At 40.2% G+C, this 22,708-nt stretch overlaps 1 protein-coding gene across 2 annotated transcripts in view; it reads left to right on the forward strand.

The window, feature by feature from the left end:
* Positions 1 to 22,708, forward strand: part of acadl (acyl-CoA dehydrogenase long chain) — a 58,043-nt gene that overhangs the window by 30,852 nt on the left and 4,483 nt on the right. The window contains exons 1-9 of one of the 2 annotated variants that reach the window (XM_077248230.1): positions 8,335 to 8,549; positions 9,321 to 9,497; positions 9,606 to 9,743; positions 14,407 to 14,571; positions 14,733 to 14,799; positions 15,857 to 16,021; positions 17,112 to 17,213; positions 17,637 to 17,750; positions 21,624 to 21,751. In XM_077248230.1, coding sequence (XP_077104345.1) covers positions 8,458 to 8,549; positions 9,321 to 9,497; positions 9,606 to 9,743; positions 14,407 to 14,571; positions 14,733 to 14,799; positions 15,857 to 16,021; positions 17,112 to 17,213; positions 17,637 to 17,750; positions 21,624 to 21,751 — 1,148 coding nt within the window. In that variant the 5' untranslated portion in view covers positions 8,335 to 8,457. Of the gene's footprint in view, positions 1 to 8,334; positions 8,550 to 9,320; positions 9,498 to 9,605; positions 9,744 to 14,406; positions 14,572 to 14,732; positions 14,800 to 15,856; positions 16,022 to 17,111; positions 17,214 to 17,636; positions 17,751 to 21,623; positions 21,752 to 22,708 lie in introns of those variants that run through there. The other variant, XM_077248232.1, reaches the window with a different exon arrangement.

Consider the following 22,708-nt stretch of genomic DNA (forward strand, 5'->3'; position numbering starts at 1 on the left):
TAACACAGCGAGGGAGAAGAACTAAGTTACATGAAACAATCCAACTACATATTTTACACCACTGACAAGGGAAAAGTCACTACTCACTGTGTTTATGGCTAGCTTTCTGCTGCTTCTCTTTTAAGGTAGTGACGAAACGCACTCTGTAGCGCTGTTTGTTCGCTGTCGGCTACGTTAGAAACATGACGTCACAATATGTCGACCTTCATAGAAGGGGGTGCCCGCGGTTATGTAGATATAAATGTCTCATTCTAAGGTAGGGATGGGCATGATTAATCGACGATCGATTATTGATCATTAAGAATTTCGTCGATCACGTTAATTTGTTATCGATTATCATTAAACGTATGCTGCTGCGTTGCGTAGTGTGAGTGGAAAGTGAACGTGTTCCCCGGGCTGGTCAAGTTAGCGCGGAGGTACCTGTGCATCCCGGCAACGTCAGTCCCCTCAGAGCGGGTGTTTTCAGCGGCTGGACTGAAGCCTTGTTAACACTCGACGCGTCCGCACGAGCGCGAAGGTGAGCGCGGCAAAAATGACGTCATTGCGGTATTCGGTGTTTCACAGGCGAGCGCGTCGAGTATAAACGCCTCGTCTGTTTGGGGAGGTGCGCGCGCAGTCTGTGGAGACTCGCGCTGCAGAGCCAGGCGAAAGTGTAAACGAGGCTTGACGGTCAGGTTGCGGTCGCGTCTGACCTCAGATCATGTCATCAACATGCTTATCTTTCTCAACAAAAATCAGTAGACTGGTATAGAAGTTGTATGTGAGTTACTAGTTATTTTTTATGAGGCTTTGTTAAGTAGCCTAGCCGAATTGATGGTTACAGTATGTAGGCTAATCTCTCTCACCCTCTTTCTCGACTCCGTTCTTGGATAGTTTCGAGTTACATTTTGACAAAACCTGTCAGATCTAAGTATTATTATGTTTTTGGTTAAGTTATTGTTTAACATGATTTTTTTTATTATTTATTATTTTGGAACAAACGAGGGTCTCTGTTTAAGAACGCCAACTCGCAGCTGCAGGTTCCGTTGCTTCCGAGCACCGCAACGCATATATCTTCAAGTTTAGCCTAACCGAACGTCCAGTTTTACTGCCACAAGTTGATCATCTTGTAATAAAGACCTAATCGAGGAAAAACGCGCTGTATTTTTGTATTTTCATTGCATTTTTAATTTATAAAAATAAATAATGAATTTGAATATAAAAATATTAATGATTAATCGATAGTCGATCGTTAATTCTCCCGACGATCGACTAAGAAAATTTAATCGAATGCCCATCCCTACGGTTTATTAAGTAAGTTCTTTATACACCACTGACACATAGTTATGGATGTCATATTGCATTTCTGTTAATAGATACTCAAAATATTTACACATTGCACCTTTAGTGTGTTAATATCAAAGAATGTCATCATTATTCGACATTTTGACCGTTTGAGCTTCTTTTAATTACCGGACCTTTTCTCCTAAAACTATAAATTGAATTAATGCTGGAGTAATTATTTTACTTCATATAATTTATGTAGACTACTTAAATTAGTACTTATAAAACATAAGTATTAAAATAAATCAATATTAATTTAACTGTGATATGAAGTTGTTGCCAGCCATTTACAACTCATACAATTACCTAATAATCAAATTTACTATGCCTTCACTATGTATTAACCAGTCTATGGTATTAATGTCACCGGGTCGGGGGAGGAGTGGACGCCAGATGACCGGCCGTCCCAGCCCCCGACTCACGTACCACCGCGAGGAGCCAACACCAGAGGACACAGAGGCAAAGTAATGTAGAAAAACACAGAATCTTTATTGAATAAATTAAGTAAAAACAACCTCAAGCCAACTGGAGGAAGGTGAGGTTTCAGCCGTATAACTGGTCCTTCTCAGGACTCTGGCAGGCAAGGAACAGGTAAGAATTATCAGCGGAACTGCTTCTCTCGGATTCACAGCAGAACTGTCTTTCTCTTCACAGGATTCGGGTGGACGGAGAGGAGTACGGAATCAGCACAGAGTTGGCTCTTTTCTCGGGGCACAGGCAGGCAGAGAACCGGTAAGAGTTATCAGCGAAACTGTTTCTCTCGGATTCACAGCAGAACTGTCTCTCTTCACAGGATTCGGGTGGACGGAGAGGAATACGGAATCAGCCACAGGACTGGCTCTCCTCTCAGGGCTCAGACAGGTAGAGGACAGGTAAGAATTACCCGCAGAACTGTTTCTCTCGGATTCACAGCAGAACTGTCTTTCTCTTCACAGGGCTCAGACAGAGAGAAGATGAGGATTCCACAGCAAAGCTAGTTCCATTCACAGGGCTCAGACAGAGAGAAGATGAGGACTCCACAGTGAAGCTGGTTCTACTCACAAGGCTCCGGCAGACAGAGAGAGAAGATGAGGATTCCACAGCAAAGCTAGCTCCATTCACAGGGCTCAGACAGAGAGAAGATGAGGATTCCACAGCAAAGCTAGTTCCATTCACAGGGCTCAGACAGAAAGATGATGAGGATTCCACAGTGAAGCTGGTTCTACTCACAAGGCTCCGGCAGACAGAGAGAGAAGATGAGGATTCCACAGCAAAGCTAGCTCCATTCACAGGGCTCAGACAGAGAGAAGATGAGGATTCCACAGCAAAGCTAGTTCCATTCACAGGGCTCAGACAGAGAAGATGAGGATTCCACAGCAAAGCTAGTTCCATTCACAGGGCTCAGACAGAGGGAAGATGAGGATTCCACAGTGAAGCTGGTTCTACTCACAAGGCTCCGGCAGACAGAGAGAGAGAAGATGAGGATTCCACAGCAAAGCTAGCTCCATTCACAGGGCTCAGACAGAGAGAAGATGAGGATTCCACAGCAAAGCTAGTTCCATTCACAGGGCTCAGACAGAGAGAAGATGAGGATTCCACAGCAAAGCTAGCTCCATTCACAGGGCTCAGACAGAGAGAAGATGAGGATTCCACAGCAAAGCTAGTTCCATTCACAGGGCTCAGACAGAGAAGATGAGGATTCCACAGCAAAGCTAGTTCCATTCACAGGGCTCAGACAGAAAGATGATGAGGATTCCACAGTGAAGCTGGTTCCATTCACAGGGCTCAGACAGAGAGAAGATGAGGACTCCACAGCAAAGCTAGTTCCATTCACAGGGCTCAGACAGAGAGAAGATGAGGTTTCCACAGCAAAGCTAGTTCCATTCACAGGGCTCAGACAGAGAGAAGATGAGGATTCCCCAGTGAAGCTGGTTCTACTCACAAGGCTCCGGCAGACAGAGATAGAGAAGATGAGGATTCCACAGCAAAGCTATCTTCATTCACAGGGCTCAGACAGAGAGAAGATGAGGATTTCACAGTGAAGCTGGTTCTACTCACAAGGCTCCGGCAGACAGAGAGAGAAGATGAGGATTCCACAGCAAAGCTAGCTCCATTCACAGGGCTCAGACAGAGAGAAGATGAGGATTCCACAGCAAAGCTAGTTCCATTCACAGGGCTCAGACAGAGAGAAGATGAGGACTCCACAGCAAAGCTAGTTCCATTCACAGGGCTCAGACAGAGAGAAGATGAGGTTTCCACAGCAAAGCTAACACTTCACAATGCCCCGTAACGATTAAAGAGGAGAAAAGGAGAATTTCACCACTAGATGACTTCTTCCAACGGTCTCCATCCAACGAGTCGCGGACGATGTCTCCACAGCCAGGACCGTTTCCCCAATGTCACTGCATTACACCTCCACTCGTGCTCAACTGCAACTCGCACAAATCTGCACACGTGTTTACATTAATGAACAACACTGCAAAGTCTCGTCACTCACAAACTAGGGCGGAGACAGGGGGTCTGGTCCACTGCACCTCTCACAATCTCTTGGACTTTTTCCAATGGAGCGTGGGGCATTCAACTTCCTCCAAAAAGACAAAATTACACTTCATGCAGCCTCATCACATCCTCCAAACAGATTTCTCATATCACAGTCCTAACATCAACAGCACTTATCTTCTCATCACGTCCTCCACCAGATTTCTCATTTCTCACTCCAAACATCAACAGCACTTATCTCTTATCCGCCACAGTTCTCCTCTCCACATCTCCAGATTCACCCGAATATCTCCCGCCGCTATCCCTCTCTCCTTCCTTCTTCATTGAAGATGAAATGTCCTTTTATCCTTCCCAACTGACAACGCGTCCCAATCGCGATCGCAATCATCCTCTCCCGCACCTGTTTTGTATCAACTAATCATCCTCCGTCTCTGCTCGGAGTTTTCCGGAACTGGAGTCTTCCGGGTCCCACACCGGAAATCCCTCCCCTCGGAAACCCGGCCGTGATTAAAAGGTTCCGCCTGCCTTTGTCACCCCGGTGACATTAACATGTGAGAGAATGTGTCATAGGTATGCTTGTAATTTGCATAAATATTATTTATTATTACACAATATTTTTGACAATGGCATTCAGTGAAGTCGAGGAATTTGACAGAGCGATTGCAAAAAGAATGAAAAAAGAAGGAACATTCGCCTACCAGAAAGTAATTATTTTACCATATGCATTTACATTACATTTTACATATATTAATTTAGCAGACGCTTTTATCCAAAGCGACTTATCCAAAGCGACTTATAAATGAGGATTTTTTTAATGCAATTGAAGACGAAAAGTAAAGATACTAACACAATTCTTTCTTCCTTTTTTCTTTGCTTTGTCCTGTTTACAGCAAGATGATGTTTAGGTGATCGTTAAATAAAGTACAGAATTGTTTATTATTTGTGTTGTCTATTCTTATTTGAGTTTTGCTTCGCATTCAAAATATCAAAAAACAGGTTCTGTAATGTTAGCATGGTATAATGTTGATTAGACCATTATAGGTTGAACTGAAATAAAAAATGGAATTTGAATTTTAAAAAACATTGTAGCAATATAATATCACATAATAATTGTAATTGTATCCCTTCCACCAATTTTCTTTCAATTACACCCACGCTCAAAAAATAACTACTGGGTAATTTGTTAGTCAGAGAACACAATGAGTTTTTTTTTTTTTTTGGCAAATGCATTAAGCAGGGAACGCAAATATTTATTTGGTTAACTTAAGACTTAATAACGAGACCGTAATATTGCATCCTATTGTTTTCAACGGCATTTGGATAAGGGTGTTATACAATCTTCCGAACATCAGGAGGCGCTGTCTCGAAAAACGAAGGGTCTGACAATGCGGGACTCTGGGTGGGGGACTGTAACTCTAGCTTCATAATATTGTAAAAAGTACCAACTTTGCATATTATATTCAGCATTTTGGTATAAAAAACATACAAAACAATTGTGGGCGGTTCTTATCTTTATGTTTAATAAGCACATTGCATTATCTTTGTGAAAAATTTAACCTGCAATTTACACTTTAACCAGTTTTGTCTTGTGTATTTCACATCCTCTCATTTGTAGGTTAATATAATATGGCTTTTTACAACTTAATTCCAACATAAACAAAAATTACATTAGCTATAATCTGAAAGTAGAATTTTCACTTAAAAAACGAAAACATTTTTGGTTGTCAATGTTTCATTTGGTTTACATATAAAGACAACTACAAAATAGCTTAATGGTCCTATGTCCAGTGTTACTTTTAAAAGTTGCGTTACAATATTGCGCAATTCCCTAAGAAAGTAACTAAATGCGTTACATAGTTACTTTTATCGAAAGTAATGCGTTTGAGCTACTTTTTTCTCACCTGAGCTTTCCTGCTTGTTTTTAAATAACAAAACAAGTTCTATTTTTGGAAAATGTAAAGGGCAAAAGTAAAATGAATAAGCCTCATGCTGAAGGAAATGTAAATTCTGTTCAGTAGAGGGCTCAGCTCAAACAAATCTTTTAGCTGACATTCTGGATTACAGAAGAATAAGACACAGGAAAAAAAAAACCCACTTAATTTAGCAAAGAAAGAGACACAAATGTGATGTTTGTCTAAAGTCATTTTAGCTGGTTGAATTGGATCGTCAAAGCTTATCAGCAAATATAATATTTAATAAAGTGAGATTAAATACATTAAGTAGCCTACATTTATATTATTTAACATTATTTAATGGTTACACTTTTTTTGATTGTCGCTTTTACACGTTGACTATAATATTTTCTAAAAAAAACAAGGAACTCCCACACACTATACTTGCAAATGAGTATCAAGTATTGATAGTGTGCGGGAGTTCCATGTTTTTTTTTGTTTTTTGACCTACCCATTTGGTCTTTTTTCCTACGCACATATCACCTGTAGGTGTGCGATGGTGATTGCCAATTGACTATAATATTTTAAAAATAAAGAATTAGCGGATATTAAGCAGACACTCTACTAATAATCTAATGAGAGTGAGTTGACACATAGGTGCAACATCACATAGTCAACAGAATGTTCAAATAGGACCATCAAAATAAAGTGTTACCCATTTAATTATTGTAGGCTTGCGTAATATTCTAATAGTCTAGAACTACAATAACTCATGTTAATACGTTACCCTCAACACTGGTTATGTCTTTTTCAAATACTATATGCATACTACATATATGCATTGTATTTTCTATTATGAACTAAGACAGCAGGAAAAATGGATAAAACCCACAATAATAATCTGCAGTCAGTAAAGCTTGGCAATATGTCCTGCTGCCGCACATCAACACTGGTGTCAAGCGAAAATACTACTATTTTACCAAAATGTTTTTTTTTGTTTTTTTTCTGGGGAGGGTCATTTACTGTAAGAAAAATGAACAGTTTAAAAACCAGTTTTTTTTATTAGATCAATATAAAAATGCACTTTAAATGAATGGTACAGTAGTTTTATGTTTGTCAGTGTATTCTTAATGTCTTTCTACCATATAGGATATTTTTTTATTTCACCTCTGTGAAACAGTGTGTGTATTACACCACCTTTGTGGGTACTGTGTCTAATTCACAAGTGTGGTTCTGTTTTCACCCACCATAATCATGTCAATATCTTATTTTCACACAGTAAAGCAGATTTTCACAGTTCTCAGAGGAGTAATGTTGTGTTTATGTGTCTTTAAGATGCTTTCATTTGTCCTTGGCACATTTATTTACTGATCAAGGCATGACCTCAGATTGATTTCACTTTGTATGTCTTGATATGGCACTGTGCCTATTTGTGAAAGTGGGACAGAGTTCAGTCGACTCTTCTCTGAGAGTCGGAAAACAACAGGCTCTTTGTTCTGATTCTTCATTAGCGCTGCTCCACATGTTCTGCACTGCATCAGTCTCTCAGCCTGTGACACTCATGCTTCAGCTTCATTAGGAAGATAAGGCTTTTCTTGTCGAAGTAATGCAGGTTATAATTATTATCATTACATTCAAGCTGAGAGCTCAATGATGCAGCGTTGATAAAACAAAACAAAGTATTTTCTTTCTTCATTCAGTATTTTAGGACAAAATATGACACAAAGATTCACAAAGAGGACTGTGTACACAATTATTTTTAGAAATAAATATATTATATAAATAATTGTAAGAAAATATTGCACACACACACACACACACACACACACACACACACACACACACACACACACACACACACACACACACACACACACACACACACACACACACACACACACACACACACATTAGAAAAAAGCTATTCAAATGAAAGAACTATAAAGAGATTTTTGGTTGTGTTTATTTTTAGTGTCCTGTAGAGGTCACTGATGTCTTTTCTCTAGAAGGGTGGACAGAGATTTGTGAAAAATTGATGTTCGTTCTACAGAACACATCATACTGAATTAAAAAGAAATGCTTTCATTTACAAGTCATTTTTAAATCTATCAAACCTGCAAGTGTTAGTGCTTCAAGTTGATGGAAAAAGGGGGACATTTACGTCAAATGTCAGATTTGTATTGCCAAATAATTTGGTGTCAGTTATTCCAATGACAAAACATTCTAAATGCATCTGTAAAAATACTGTACTTATACCAAACAACTTGTAATAACTGCCTTAATGAGATCATTGTTTCTGCTAAATGAATACATTAAGTTAGTTAACAGACTTTTTTTTATAATCTTAGAACTGTACATTTCTGACATATTGACATTAGCCTACTTGGACACAGTCACCTCTGATAACAAATTACTCTAAAATGTAATGTAGACAGATGCATTTTCTCTAAGGCTGTTTTAAAACGATGCATTGTGAAAAGTGCTATACAAATAAATGTGAATTTAATTTAATATAACTTTTTAGAAAATTTAATACACGTGTTTTTCCATTACCCATATAGTGAATTACAGTCATGACATTAGTGCAGCTTTAAATTTAATGTTACCAACACCATTAATGTAATGAGACTCTTATTTTGACATGTTGTCTTTGTTTATTCTTTTAGACGGAAGTGTTTTCAGTAACTAGAGTAAAGTTCACGGACAGTATTTGACCTGTCAAAAATTTAGCTGCAGCCTTTGAGTCGATCACATCCACTTCAGGATGTTTGCACTTAAGACACTAAGGAGTTTTTCTCCTGTGACCAAAAATGTTTATTTGCAGAGTAAACAGGCTTTTGCCGTGACTTTGTCTAGGTGAGTCATTTTCTTTGTTGTTTTCATCAACAAAATAAATTTCATTTTCTTTAACGTTAATGTGTTATCTTAAATTCTATTATTAAGATAGGTAGGTGTTGTTACTATAACTTTACTTTAAAAAAAAATATTAAGGATAAATCAGTAAAGTACCTCTAAAACAATACATATATTGTCTTGTAAAATGTACTATAACGTTAGGCTATCTTTATTTTATATGGTTAGTCAACATATTTGACCAAATAACAGGTTTTAACTCTAGCAATTTTTTTTCTCCCCTGTTCAAATTACTAATCTTCTACAGTTCAGAAAATAATCTTTACTGACCCATTTTCCTCTAAATTATGTATTTGCAGTAGCAGATACTTTTCAGTATTACTTGGGGCACCACTTTCATCAGACATGTTGAATTTATGTTATCAAAATGAAATATAAAGTGGATAGCTTTAAATAGAGTGCACTTTCATATGGCGCTGGTGTTTCCTATGCCTTTTTCACAGTAAAATTAGAATACAAATTAATAGAACGTTTAGAAATATTACACTTACAAAAAAGTACCAAAAGTAATATTATCATGCTTTTCTGAATATGTACCGTTGTTTTTGTTAAAGTACCTTGGAGTGCCACATAAATGCAATGGTATGTGAATGTGGTTGAATATAGTATTAAATCAGGTAAAAATATATTTATAATATGTAATATATTTCTAATATTTAAACAACTATTATACCGGTAGCCAAGCCTATTTTAAGGTGTTAATTTGATTCCCAGAATGCAGCATGCGGAGCTCCAGCATGGGGAAACGGCAGCACCTTTTCGACCTGAAACATCCATGGCCAAGACCCTGATGGACATCGGCACTAGACGTATCTTCTCTGAGGAACACGACTTGTTCCGTCAGAATGTGCGGCGCTTTTTTCAAGAGGAAGTTGTTCCATATCACACTCAGTAAGTCACCAGTTTGTCTTTTTCTCACAATCCTGATTGTGAGATGTAATAGATACAGGATGAAAATGTGGTACCGTCCTAAATGTATGCGCATGTGCTTGCTTATAGGTGGGAGAAGGCTGGTGAGGTCAGCAGAGAGGTTTGGGAAAAGGCTGGAGAACACGGATTGCTGGGAATATATACACCTGAGGAGCATGGAGGAATCGGAGGAGACCTCCTGTCGGCTAATATCGTGTGGGAGGAGCAGTGAGTCACCCTGCCCTCACCTGTCTGTCACAGTAACTCCTCCCCTACCTGTCTACCCTACAGTAGATTGGGAAAAATTCTTAATTTTAAAATGTGTAAACAGTCGTTATAAGGCCCCTAATAATTGATTTGTAAATCAGACTAGTAGCCCAGTCAAGTCACATAAAATAAAACAAGTCACATATAACTACGTCAATCGAAATGAACTGTCCAAAAACGATTTGAATTTCATTTGGGTTGTAAGGGGTGTGTTTAAACCTTTTCAATAGAATATGTAAACACTTGATTGGATTTAAAACCTAAACTGGAAAGTTCTGCACATGTGCAAGGACATATGCTGGAGCTCCGCATGCTGCATTCTGGGAATCGAAGGAATACCTTAAAATAGACTTGGCTAAAGTTCTATAAACTTTTGAATATAGTGTCATAAATGTCTTTCTAAAATTCTCCTTCCTTCCAATTATCATCTTTGAAGTGGTGCAGGTCAACGTTCTCTCATCCACAGATGCCTTGTTTTGTGTGCGAAAAGGGGCATTTTTACTGCTTGATAATACATATAAGATTCATGTCTCTTTGTGTTCAAATTAGCACACAAAATAAATCAATATTAGGTCTGTTTCCCTATCAGTCAGTCTCTTGATGTACGTCGTGACCGACTAATTGGAATCTCGCTAGAGAGGCCAATCTACTTCGAGTGGAACTTACCAGCCAATGCACATTGGCATGCAATCATTTGCATCAGCTGCTCAGCCTCGCAGCGTGGGTATATAACGAGCAGCAGGTGTGATTGCACTCAGTCCCGGTGCGGGCGTGACAGCACCGCTGCGCGAGCGGTCTTTTCTCTCTCTTCTTTCTGTTTCCTTTTTTTTTTTTTTTAGCAAACAAAAAGGCTGTTTTAACAGCTGATAAGGTGCGCCAGTGAGAGAGAGACTGCGCACAGTCCATGTTTCCATGAGTGCTTCAGCACCAGTGAGAGCAATCCCTAAAAGAGCTTACACAGATAGATTGCGTCTTTTGAAGATGACTTTCTATCTGTGCGTTTCTGGATGTGGTCGTTACCTGGGGTCACGGGATGGTCACGATCGCTGCCTTGTGTGTCTGGGCCTCGGACACACTGAGGCAGAGTTCGTGGATGAGTCATGTACCCATTGTGGAAGATGACCATCTCGGAGCTGCAGTCGAGACTCTCGTTCCTGCAAAGGGGCGGAGTCCTCGTGCCTCTGCCTCCATCCAACCCTCCCCAGAGGGAGACCTGAGGATTACGGTGAGCGCGCTTCCTTCCTTTCTTACAACCCCCTAGGAACCCTCATTCCTCTCATTCCTCGCGCTTTGTGCGACGAAGGTCACCGTGCGGTCAGTGGGTCGTGCGACGGCCACCTTGGTGGTCCAGGAACGCCATCTCTGGCTGTGTCTGGCCGACATGAGGGAGACCGAAAAGCTCAAGTTCCTTAACTCCCTCGTGTCCCAGAACGGCCTCTTCAGCAACGCGGTCGAGAATTTCGCCTGTACAAAACTGTACAAAAGCAGACAGAGGCCATCAAACACATCCTGTCGCGGTGGTCAGCTGCTGCCTCCACCCCACATCCCGCGCCCTAGCAGCCTCCACCTAAATGGCGCCGTGGAGCCAGTCTCAGGCAGGCCGCCCCGCCCGTCCAAGCCCCCGCCAAGAAGGGTGGCAAAGCCAGGGGTAAGCGGCCCTAGGACGGGCGACCCACAGATGGATGGGACTGCTCTCCAGGAGACTGTGACCGCACGCTCCATCCCCCGGAAGAGGGCCGGGTGGAAAATCTTCTGTTTCCTTTTGTTTGTGTTCCGCCGCTGGCCTCAACCACCGATACCCACATTTTCAATAAAAGAGCAGTTTCTTTCATCTCTGGGTCTGAAGAAGGCCCGGAGAGCAGTGGGAAGAGAGAATCCTCATCACTCTCATCTGGCTCTTCTATCACCAGCGGACAGCGGGCACTCCAGTCCCTACTTCATTGTACCCAAGAAAGGCGGTGGGTTACTACCGATCTTGGACCTGCGAGTTTTGAACCGGAGTCTTCACAAACTAGCGTTCAAAATGCTCATGCAGGAACTCTTTTTAGAATGCATCCGTCCCAGAGATTGGTTTACAACGATCGACCTGAAAGACGCGTACTTTCATGTCTCGATTCTTCCTCGACACAGGCCGTTTCTACGCTTTGCGTTCGAGGGTCAGGTATATCAGTACAAAGTCCTGCCCTTCGGGCTGTCCCTGTCTCCCCGTGTCTTCTAGAAAGTCACGGAGGGGGCCCTTGTTCCCATGAGAGAACAGGGTGTTAAGCATCCTCAACTATCTCGACGACTGGCTCATACTAGCACACTCTCTAGATCAGTTATGCGAACACAGGGACCTCGTGCTCAGGCACCTCAGCTAGTTGGGTCTTCAGGTCAACTGGGAAAAGAGCAAACTCTCCCCCGTGCAGAGGATCTAGCACCGCTTCAGCACTGGCTTCACGGCCGAGTCCCGAGATGGGCGTGGCATCATGGCACTCACTGGGTGGCAATGCCATGTTTGACCTTCAGCCCGTGGTCAGACCCCTCATTCCTGCAGGCAGGAGTTCCCTTGGAATAGGTGTCCACGCATGCTGTGGTATTCCCCAACTGCATTGGCACATCAACTCCCTTGAGTTTCTAGCAGTACGTCTCGCTCTGAGCCGCTTGAAAAGGCCGCTACAAGGCAGGGACGTGCTGGTCCGTACGGACAACACTGCGACCGTTGAACCTGCAAGCGCTGCTCTTGGAGGAGGAAGACCTAGCCCTGACTTTGCACTCTCCCGTTCGCGCTCTGCGTTTATATGTGGACAGAACTCAAAGTCTCAGGACCTCAGATCAGCTCTTTGTCTGTTACGGAGGCCAGCAGAAGGGAAAGGCTGTCTCCAAGCAGAGGATAGCCCACTGGATAGTGGATGCCATTGCCTTGGCTTACCAAGCACAAGGCGTGCCCTGCCAGCTCAAGTTGCATTCTCACTCCACAAGAGTCGTTGCATCCTCCTGGGAGCTGGCACGTGGCTCCTCGCTAACAGATATCTGTAGAGCTGCGGGCTGGGCGACACCTAACACGTTTGCTAGATATTATAACCTATGTGTAGAGCCAGTTTCCTCCCGTGTTCTCACCCTAAATCGGTAGAAGCACCGAGAGGTCCGGCTCTGTCGGCTTGCTGCACCCTACTGTGCACCTTTATTACTCCAGAGTGAAAAACCTGTTGAGTCCTCCAACACCCTCGGCCCGGACATGGCGGAGCGTCCGAAACCAGGCCTTTATCCGCTGAAACCCTCAGAACCGTGTCTTGGCTGGGTCCCATATGTGTGACCCTACGGGGATCCCATATGTGTATATTTTCTCCATGGCTGCTCCTAACGGAAGCTCATGCCTTTCCCTTGGGCTTAGTCACCAAGTATTTGTATGCAGTACAACCTTTGGGCTAGTCCATATGTATTTTCCACATAACACCTTGAAGAAAGTGACTTCCGCAGAGTTGTGCTTCCTAACAGAAGGGGCACGCTTTCCCAGTATTATCCAATATCTCACTGTATGGGTTTTCACGGAATAACAGTGACAGTTCACTCTGTGTAAGGTTCCTCCTATTGTCCTTCCAGGCATGAAGGGGTAGAGGCTTGCACAGGGCGCTGGATGGGGTGCAGCAGTTGTGGCGCTTTGGTAGGGATTCCTATTAGTCGGTCACGGCGTACGCCGAGAGACCGACTGATAGGGAAAATCTCGGTTACAAATGGTAACCCTCATTCCTTGAAGTAGGGAATGGAGACGTACGTCCTGTCGCCACATCTGGTGCCGCCTGGCGGGGCGGCCAGCTTATCAGGCTTGGCTCCTCAGCAAAAAACTGAAGTGCAATTGAACCTGCTGCTCATTATATTCCCACGCTGCGATGCTGCGCAGCTGATGCAAATGATTGCACACCAATGTGCAAGTAGATTGACCTCTCTAGTGAGATTCCTATTAGTCGGTCACAACGTACGTTTCCGTTTCCTCTTTCAGGGAACGAGGTTTACCATATTTAACCGAGACGTTCTTTTTTTAAACAAAGAAAAGTAAAAATAATTACCACAGTCATCAATACAAGTTTTAATTTTGCCACCACAAAACAAAATAAACGCCACAAAATGTCATATGTTCCGGAAACTTAAAATAATAATTAAAGAAAATGTAATAGATAGGAATGTGGACATATAGGAATAGGAATAGGAATTTTGAATAATAGATGCTGACATAAATGAAAGTTAATTAATAAATGTCATTCCTTTAAATATATATTAAACTATATTTGTACAGGTGACATTTCCAAGCATTGATTATTGATATGAATATCATGTAATTTGCAGGATATGTTTTTGGGTAATTATTTAAAAATACACTTAAAGAAATTATATGATTTATACTTACAGCAGTCATATGCTATGTTTTTAATGATTCCATTGTAATTCTTCCTTTAAAGTAAAAATTGAATTGCAATTCTGTGTCCTTTATGCTGGCTCAATTCAAATTCAGGACTGGAATTTGAAAATGCAATTCTCATCTGAATGGTGCACCACCCTGATTGTATTGAGTTCAGTTTTCCCCTTGGCTTTGTGTGTCTGTGTGTGTTGTAATGTAGCAGGTGCTCTGGCTCTGTTTGTGTTGTAGAATGTACTGTAACTGCAGTGGTCCTGGGTTCTCTCTCCACTCTGAGATTGTAATGCCTTATATCAGTCACTATGGCTCTAAAGCTCAGATCGAGTGCTATATTCCACAGATGACTGCTGGGAAATGCATCGGGGCCATCGCTATGACAGAACCTGGAGCCGGCAGGTGGGATTCAGTGCAGGCATGACATTAAAGAATAAATGGCACTTTAGTTTCTAGGATGGTGAACAAATGAACTTGACTTTTAAAGATACAAAGACATATTGTGATGTACTCTTTTGTTCACTGAGTCGTCCGAGTTCACGTCTTCTATTTTCTCTATGAAGTGACCTTCAAGGAGTGAAGACGTATGCAAAAAAAGATGGAACCGACTGGATTCTTAATGGAAGCAAGGTATGAACAATGGCAAGTGATGCAAAGATTGTATCAATCAATAAATCAATCAATAAATCATAATTTATATAGCATATTTAAAACTAATCCAATGCAAGTGATTGACAAGTGTAATCAAAGGATTGACACAAAATACAATTAAAATAATACAAAAATAGTTTATAATAAAACATTTAAATGTTAGCATTGAATTAAAAAAGAATTATCAGCAATTCAATGTTTTAAAAGCAAACTAGAATAGAAATACAGTACCTGTCAAATGTTTGAAAACATTTTTTTTTTATGTTTTAAAAAAGAAGTATCTTATTTGATCAAAAATACAGTAAAAACAGTAATATTGCAAATATGATTACAAATTAAAAGAACTGTTTCTATTTGAATATATTTTTAAATGTGATGCAAAGCTAAATTTTCAGCATCATTACTACAGTCTACAGTGTCACATGATCCTTCAGAAATCATTCTAATATGCTGAGTTGGAGCTCAGGTAACACTTATTATAATTATCAATGTTGAAACTGTTGTGCTGCTTAACATTTTTTGTTGAAATGGTGATACTTTTTTCAGGATTCTTTGAACAATAGAAAGTTGAACATACACTGAACAAAATTATAAATGCAACACTTGTTTTTGCCCCCTTTTTTCATAAGCTGAACTCTATGTACACAAAAGGCCTATTTCTCTCAAATATTGTTCACAAATCTGTCTAAAACTGTAGTTCTCCTTTGCTGAGATAATCCTCACAGGTGTGGCATATCAAGATGCTGATTAGACAGCATGATTATTGCACAGGTGTGCCTTAGGCTGGCCACAATAAAAGGCCACTCTAATACGTGCAGTTTGAACATTAATCAAAACATTTGGAAATTAGATGGCATCTCAATCTATTTTTATACGAAGTGGTATCTCTTCCTACACAAACATGCGCCAGTGGGTGGCCAAAAGGGGTGATAATGAAATAGGCATTGATCTCTATTGCAGAGAGTTGGTAGGCTGTTATGAATATTCTTGAATTTTCCATCAGGTTTTGTTTTCTTTTTCTGTCACTTTGTTTCAGGTGTTCATCACAAATGGCTGGATGAGTGATGTAGTGATTGTAGTTGCCGTGACTAACCGTGAAGCGAAGACAGCAGCTCATGGAATCAGTCTGTTCCTGGTTGATGGTGGCACTAAGGGCTTCCAAAAGGGACGCAAGCTAGAGAAGCTTGGGCTCAAAGCTCAGGTGCCTCCTGAATCTTTTTTATATACACTCACCTAAAGGATTATTAGGAACACCTGTTCAATTTACAAAGAAAGGTGTGAAAAGGGAAAAACATCCAGTATGCGGCAGTCCTGTGAGCGAAAATGCCTTGTTGATGCTAGAGGTCAGAGGAGAATGGGCTGACTGATTCGAGCTGATAGAAAAGCAACCAAGCAACAACTGAGGTATGCAGCAAAGCATTTGTGAAGCCACAACACGCACAACCTTGAGGCGGATGGGCTACAACAGCAGAAGACCCCACCGGGTACCACTCATCTCCACTACAAATAGGAAAAAGAGGCTACAATTTGCAAGAGCTCTGGACAGTTGAAGACTGGAAAAATGTTGCCTGGTCTGATGAGTCTTGATTTCTGTTGAGACATTCAGATGGTAGAGTCAGAATTTGGCGTAAACAGAATGAGAACATGGATCCATCATGCCTTGTTACCACTGTGCAGGCTGGTGGTGTTGGTGTAATGGTGTGGGGGATGTTTTCTTGGCACATTTTAGGCCCCTTAGTGCCAATTTGGCATCGTTTAAATGCCACGCCCTACCTGAACATTGTTTCTGAACATGTCCATCCCTTTATGGCCACCATGTACCCACCCTCTGATGGCTACTTCCAGCAGGATAATGCACCATGTCACAAAGCTCGAATAATTTCAAATTGGTTTCTTGAACATGACAATGAGTTCACTGTACTAAAATGGCCCCCACAGTCACCAGATCTCAACCCAATAGAGCATATTTGGGATGTGGTGTAACGGGAGCTTCGTGCCCTGGATGTGCATCCCACAAATCTCCATCAACTGCAAGATGCTATCCTATCAATATGGGCCAACATTTCTAAAGAATGCTTTCACCTTGCTGAATCAATGCCTTGTAGAATTAAGGCGAAAGGGGGTCAAACACAGTATTAGTATGGTGTTCCTAATAATCCTTTAGGTGAGGTAGGTAAATAACAACTGTTTTAAATGCATGTGATTTGCTATCTTGTTTAAGTGTGAATATAATTTATTGTAACATTATAGAGGTCTGGTTATACATTTATTGGGTCTTTGTTTTTATGCAGGATACAGCCGAGCTGTTTTTTGAGGATGTGCGTTTGCCCGCTGAAGCTTTGCTGGGTCAGGTCAATAAAGGATTTTATTATCTGATGAATGAGCTGCCACAGGTATAACAGTGAGAGCACAAATCTTCTACTTTCTAGCTCTGAAGGAAACTGACTGCCTTCAGAAGTTTAAATTATATTTTTGTTTCTTCTGACCTCTGTATAATGCCTTGTACTGTAAGTAGTGTTTATAAGCTCTGTGTGCTTTTGTAGAAGAATATAAATAGTATTGAGTATTATTTGTATTATTAGAGTTGATCTCCCCCTTCTTTTAACTTCAGTACCCAACCAATTCCCCCTCACATATTGCATCCATCTGTGATGATCTTTTGTAAATGGATTGCATTGTCAGTAGAATATATCAAAATATGAAAAGAATAAGATACTAAAAATTTGAAAACTTCTACAAACTAGGCTGACACGCCCAATATGTAATAGGAATAGGGAGAGATTTCAGTAATTTTTTCCTTCTCTGTCATTTTGCAGGAACGCCTTCTTATAGCAGCCATGGGCCTTGCCAGCTGTGAATTCATGTTTGAAGAGACAAGGAACTATGTAATGCAGCGGAAGGCATTTGGCAGGACCATCGCTGATCTGCAGGTAAATATTAAAGGGGTCTTCTTTTTTTTTTTAAGCGGTCATACAGTTGTTTTTTATTTTTTTATTTTATTTTTTTCAATTACTGTATTTGAGGGAAGGGGAACAGACAGGAAATGTCCATGCTATTTGTATTTAAATAATCATTATAATACTGTTTTATCCATTTTATCTTTATCTAATTTATCAACCAATTTTGTGTCAGCCTTTCATCACATGCTGAAAATCTTTCTGGCAACTATAAATAAGTGATAAAAATAATAGATTTAATCAAATGGTTTATCCAGATTTTTCTTATTAATTCACATGGTTATATTATGTCAGAGCAGAAACCAAATCTGATGCTCTCTGTATGTTTTTACGTCGTTTCGTTAAAAAAACCCCATCAATTTAACCGCCCATAGACCCTTCCCTTTGAAGAAATCAGGACAGAAGTGGTGAAAGTGGACAAAAGAGACAGATTAAAACACCAGATGTTAACGGGAATGTGTCTCCCTCGTCTACTTGTAATCTGATCAATCAAAACGGATTTCCGGCGTACAGACGTGTCTGCGAGAAAAAAAAAAGAAAAAAAAAGCAACAGCAAAAAAAGCGGAGTTCGACCAATCATAGCGCCGGGTTCATTCCCCAAATAGCAAGCGGGTATGATTAAAAGATGCATAAGGCCTATCATTAAAAAGAGACTGAAAATCGACAGCAATAAAGAAGTCCGCTCGATCCCGCTTCACTCCCGCGGCCGCCTCTGACTGAGTTCATGAGCGAGGACATTAGGCTACAGTAGTCATGGTACTTCTGACTCCTGAAACGGGTACTTCTCGGTAAACGGGTACTTCTCGGTAAACGGGCTGGGGTGGATGTGGAAAGTTGAAGTATTGTATTGAGTTAACTTAATCTGGATTCTATTATCACACGGAGTGATCGCAATCGCATGGGTTATCTTAAAATACTCCGTCATTCATGTCACTCAGATAAGATGAAGACATCATACAGCCATGCAAATTATAAAAAGCTTAAGTATTGATGAACAATAAATCTAAATAAAATGAAAATCGCTATGGCTTACTGATTATGAAAGTGCTGTGATTTGTGGATTAATTTACTGATAAGCGCGAGTCTGCAAACAGGTGTTTATTTATTCATTCTCAGTGTTGAGAAACGTAGCCTGCATGTGTTACGTTATTGTGTTATAATAACTAAAGTACCTAATTATGTTACATAATAATTTTGTATGAAAACTAGCGCGTTACTTGTGGATAAGAAACCGTTGTATCAGTGCTGCGCTCTCTCTCTCTCGATCTCTCTCTCTCTCTCTCTCTCTCTCACAAACACAGACCGCGCGCACAGAGAGAGATGATAATTGTAAAATGAAAATTGACGAACTGTTTTGTTCTTGGTTGTGATTTTTATTTCCTGTCAAAATGCCAGAAAGCATTTTTTTATTATCCATCCCGTGTTTTTAAAATTCGTTAAATAACGGACGTTTTACTATTAACACAGCCCTATGTCAGATTCTTCTAACATATAGGCTATAGGGATGGGCATGATTAATCGACGATCGATTATTGATCATTAAGAATTTCGTCGATCACGTTAATTTCTTATCGATTATCATTAAACTAATGCTGCTGCGTTGCGTAGTGTGAGTGGAAAGTGAACGTGTTCCCCGGGCTGATTGGTCAAGTTAGCGCGGAGGTACCTGTGCATCCCGGCAACGTCAGTCCCCTCAGAGCGGGTGTTTTCAGCGGCTGGACTGAAGCCTTGTTTACACTCGACGCGTCCGCACGAGCGCGAAGGTGAGCGCGGCAAAAATGACGTCATTGCGGTATTCGGTGTTTCACAGGCGAGCGCGTCGAGTATAAACGTCTGTTTGGGGAGGTGCGCGCGCAGTCTGTGGAGACTCGCGCTGCAGAGCCAGGCGAAAGTGTAAACGAGGCTTGACGGTCAGGTTGCGGTCGCGTCTGACCTCAGATCATGTCATCAACATGCTTATCTTTCTCAACAAAAATCAGTAGACTGGTGTAGAAGTTGTATGTGAGTGACTAGTTATTTTTTATGAGGCTTTGTTAAGTAGCCTAGCCGAATTGATTGTTACAGTAGGTAGGCTAATCTCTCTCACCCTCTTTCTCGACTCCGTTCTTGGATAGTTCTGAGTTACATTTTGACAAAACCTGTCAGATCTAAGTATTATTATGTTTTTGGTTAAGTTATTGTTTAACATGATTTTTTTATTATTTATTATTTTGGAACAAACGAGGGTCTCTGTTTAAGAACGCAAACTCGCAGCTGCAGGTTCCGTTGCTTTCGAGCACCGCAGCGCATATATCTTCAAGTTTAGCCTAACCGAACGTCCAGTTTTACTGCCACAAGTTGATCATCTTGTAATAAAGATCTAATCGAGGAAAAACGCGCTGTATTTTTGTATTTTCATTGCATTTTTAATTTATAAAAAGTATATAATATAAAAATAAATAATGAATTTGAATATAAAAATATTAATGATTAATCGATAGTCGATCGTTAATTCTCCCGACGATCGACTAAGAAAATTTAATCGAATGCCCATCCCTAATAGGCTACTTGATATTCTTTTTGGAATAAGTGATTCGTTTTGCTATTATTTGTCCTGTGACAGGACTCCTGTCTATTCATTGTCAACTATTTTCTATAAGTATGTTTGTATTGGCTAACGTTTATTCAGCTAATGCTTGTCCTGTTTAAATGTGCAATGTTCAAATGCAAAGACAGCAAGGCACAAATAAAAGCCCTTTTTTCTTTTCTTTTTATCAAGTAGGCTATCATATTTGGATATTGGAATAAAAAATTAAGTAGAACTATCTTAAATGTACAAATGTTTTTTTTTTTTTTTACTGTTTTCTAGGAGTTTCTTAATTTTAGACTAGTTGACCTGCACTGCAATGTATTTTTTTCATGATTAATATTGCATTGCAAAATAATGTGTGCTGGTCAACTAGTCTAAAATTAAGAAACCCCTAGAATCCCCTAGGATTTGGGTCGAATTCAAAAAACTTTAGAAGTCAAGAATTATGAAGATAGGCATGTGTTTGTGTGTGTCTTGCATTCTCAAAAAATAATGACAAAAATATATGACAACAATATAAGAAGACTAGAAGAACAATCGCTCATCACTTTGTGTCAGAAATTAGGGGAGGATAAACTCGCCCTTACGCATCTGTCCCAGGGAAAAAAGTTCAGACTCAGAATTTTTTTCTACTATCACCCCTGACTTTAATACACATTACTCTTATAATTAATTCTTCTGGTGATTAGTGTCTGCCCTACTTCCAATTTATCATCACATCGTCTTTGGGCAGGCCAAGATTAAAAACACTAAAACGCTTTATAGACTTTATTCGCATGTAAATGTGTATGGTTATGGGGTTTGATGACAGAAATCCAGTCATTTCAGAATGAGAGACTTTTTAGTTTAGTTAGTTTCAATTAATGTTTTTGTTAGACTCTAGGAATTATTTGTATAGTATGATCGGACTATTTTCATAGTATTATCAGCTTTCTTATCTCAACAAAAGAAAATTTGATTCTTCATGATATGACCCCATTAAAAAACTCTTCCAGTTGTATTGAGTTTCTGTGCCAGATCTTCATAATTAGTTTCCTCATTTGTTTACTCTGCTTTTAACCTCACGTAAGGTCACGGCCACACTCTCACCTTGTAACTGTATCCCTCCATCCTGCCAGCAGTTTGAGACAGATGCTCAGAGAAATTAAATAAGCTCCATTATGTTGTTCATTTGTGCATATGGATGAGTAGAATCAGTGAGGTCTAAATCAGATTTGCACTAATAACAGCTCATCATCATCATCAAAACTATATGTGATTGTCTATCTGTTTTTCAGGTTGTGCAGCACAAACTGGCTGAGTTGAAGACGGACATCTGTGTTGGTCGAGCTTTCGTTGACAGCTGCCTTCAGCTCCACAGTGAGAAGAAGCTGGACTCTAGCACAGCATCCATGGCCAAATACTGGTGAGTCTCTTGTTGAGTAAACCTACTGAACACTTGTGTTTGGCACTTTTGAAACACTGCTTAACGAAGCTTCGAAAACTTTTGTACTCCCCAAGTTACCTTATTTCAGCAAAGTAGGCTTCGTCACGTCATAATGTTTCATAATGTTTCAAATGTTTTGCATGAGGGCGAAAGGGCAAAACTTCGCAACGGCTTCAAGTTACTGATGGTAAATCGCAGCATTGATCTTTAGAAAGCTGCCTGGTTTGAAAGTGACTTCTGTGTCACAAAATAAACACACAACAAAAACACAGCAGTGAGAAAATAGTAGTTAAGAAAGCATCTGATCTTGACAATGTTGATATGTTTGCACCAGCTCTGCAATTTAACACACAGTGTCTCTTTCCATTAGAATTACAACTTTAATTTCTACTGTTAAGCAGCTCTCCAGTGTGTTTCATATTTTTATTTGCATCTGACCACGACGGTCTGATCAGAAGTAAGCTAAGAAGGCGGAGCCTCTTAACCACACCCATTTATCACGGAATTGCCACATATGAATAGAGCGAACTATTTCAGAAAGTTTGTTTTGGATCTCCAGAAATTAACTCCAATCAAACCTGATTTTGTTTGAAATGACTTCACACCAGTTCTTTCTTCGATTTCGCTTGATGTATAACAGGGCCTTTAAATAGATGATACTTTCATGACAACATTTGCAATAGTTTTTTGAACCGTGCCAGTTTTGAACCGAACAGTAAAAATGTTCAGTTCTCCCATGACTACTGAACACTATAGTACTATCAAAAGCTGATGTCTTATGATGGGCTGCACGATATTGGGGAAAAATGACATTGCAATATTTTGTTTATCTGTAATATATTGCGATTATGAAAACAATTTCAACAGATGCCTTGAATAGCTCTATTTGGAAAGAATTAATCATTCTAGAATGTGATAACGAGCATACTCACTGAG

Source organism: Siphateles boraxobius, unplaced genomic scaffold (assembly GCF_051911475.1).
Source record: "Siphateles boraxobius isolate OS27281-9 unplaced genomic scaffold, OSU_SipBor_1 30, whole genome shotgun sequence".
Classification (NCBI taxonomy): Eukaryota; Metazoa; Chordata; class Actinopteri; order Cypriniformes; family Leuciscidae; genus Siphateles; species Siphateles boraxobius.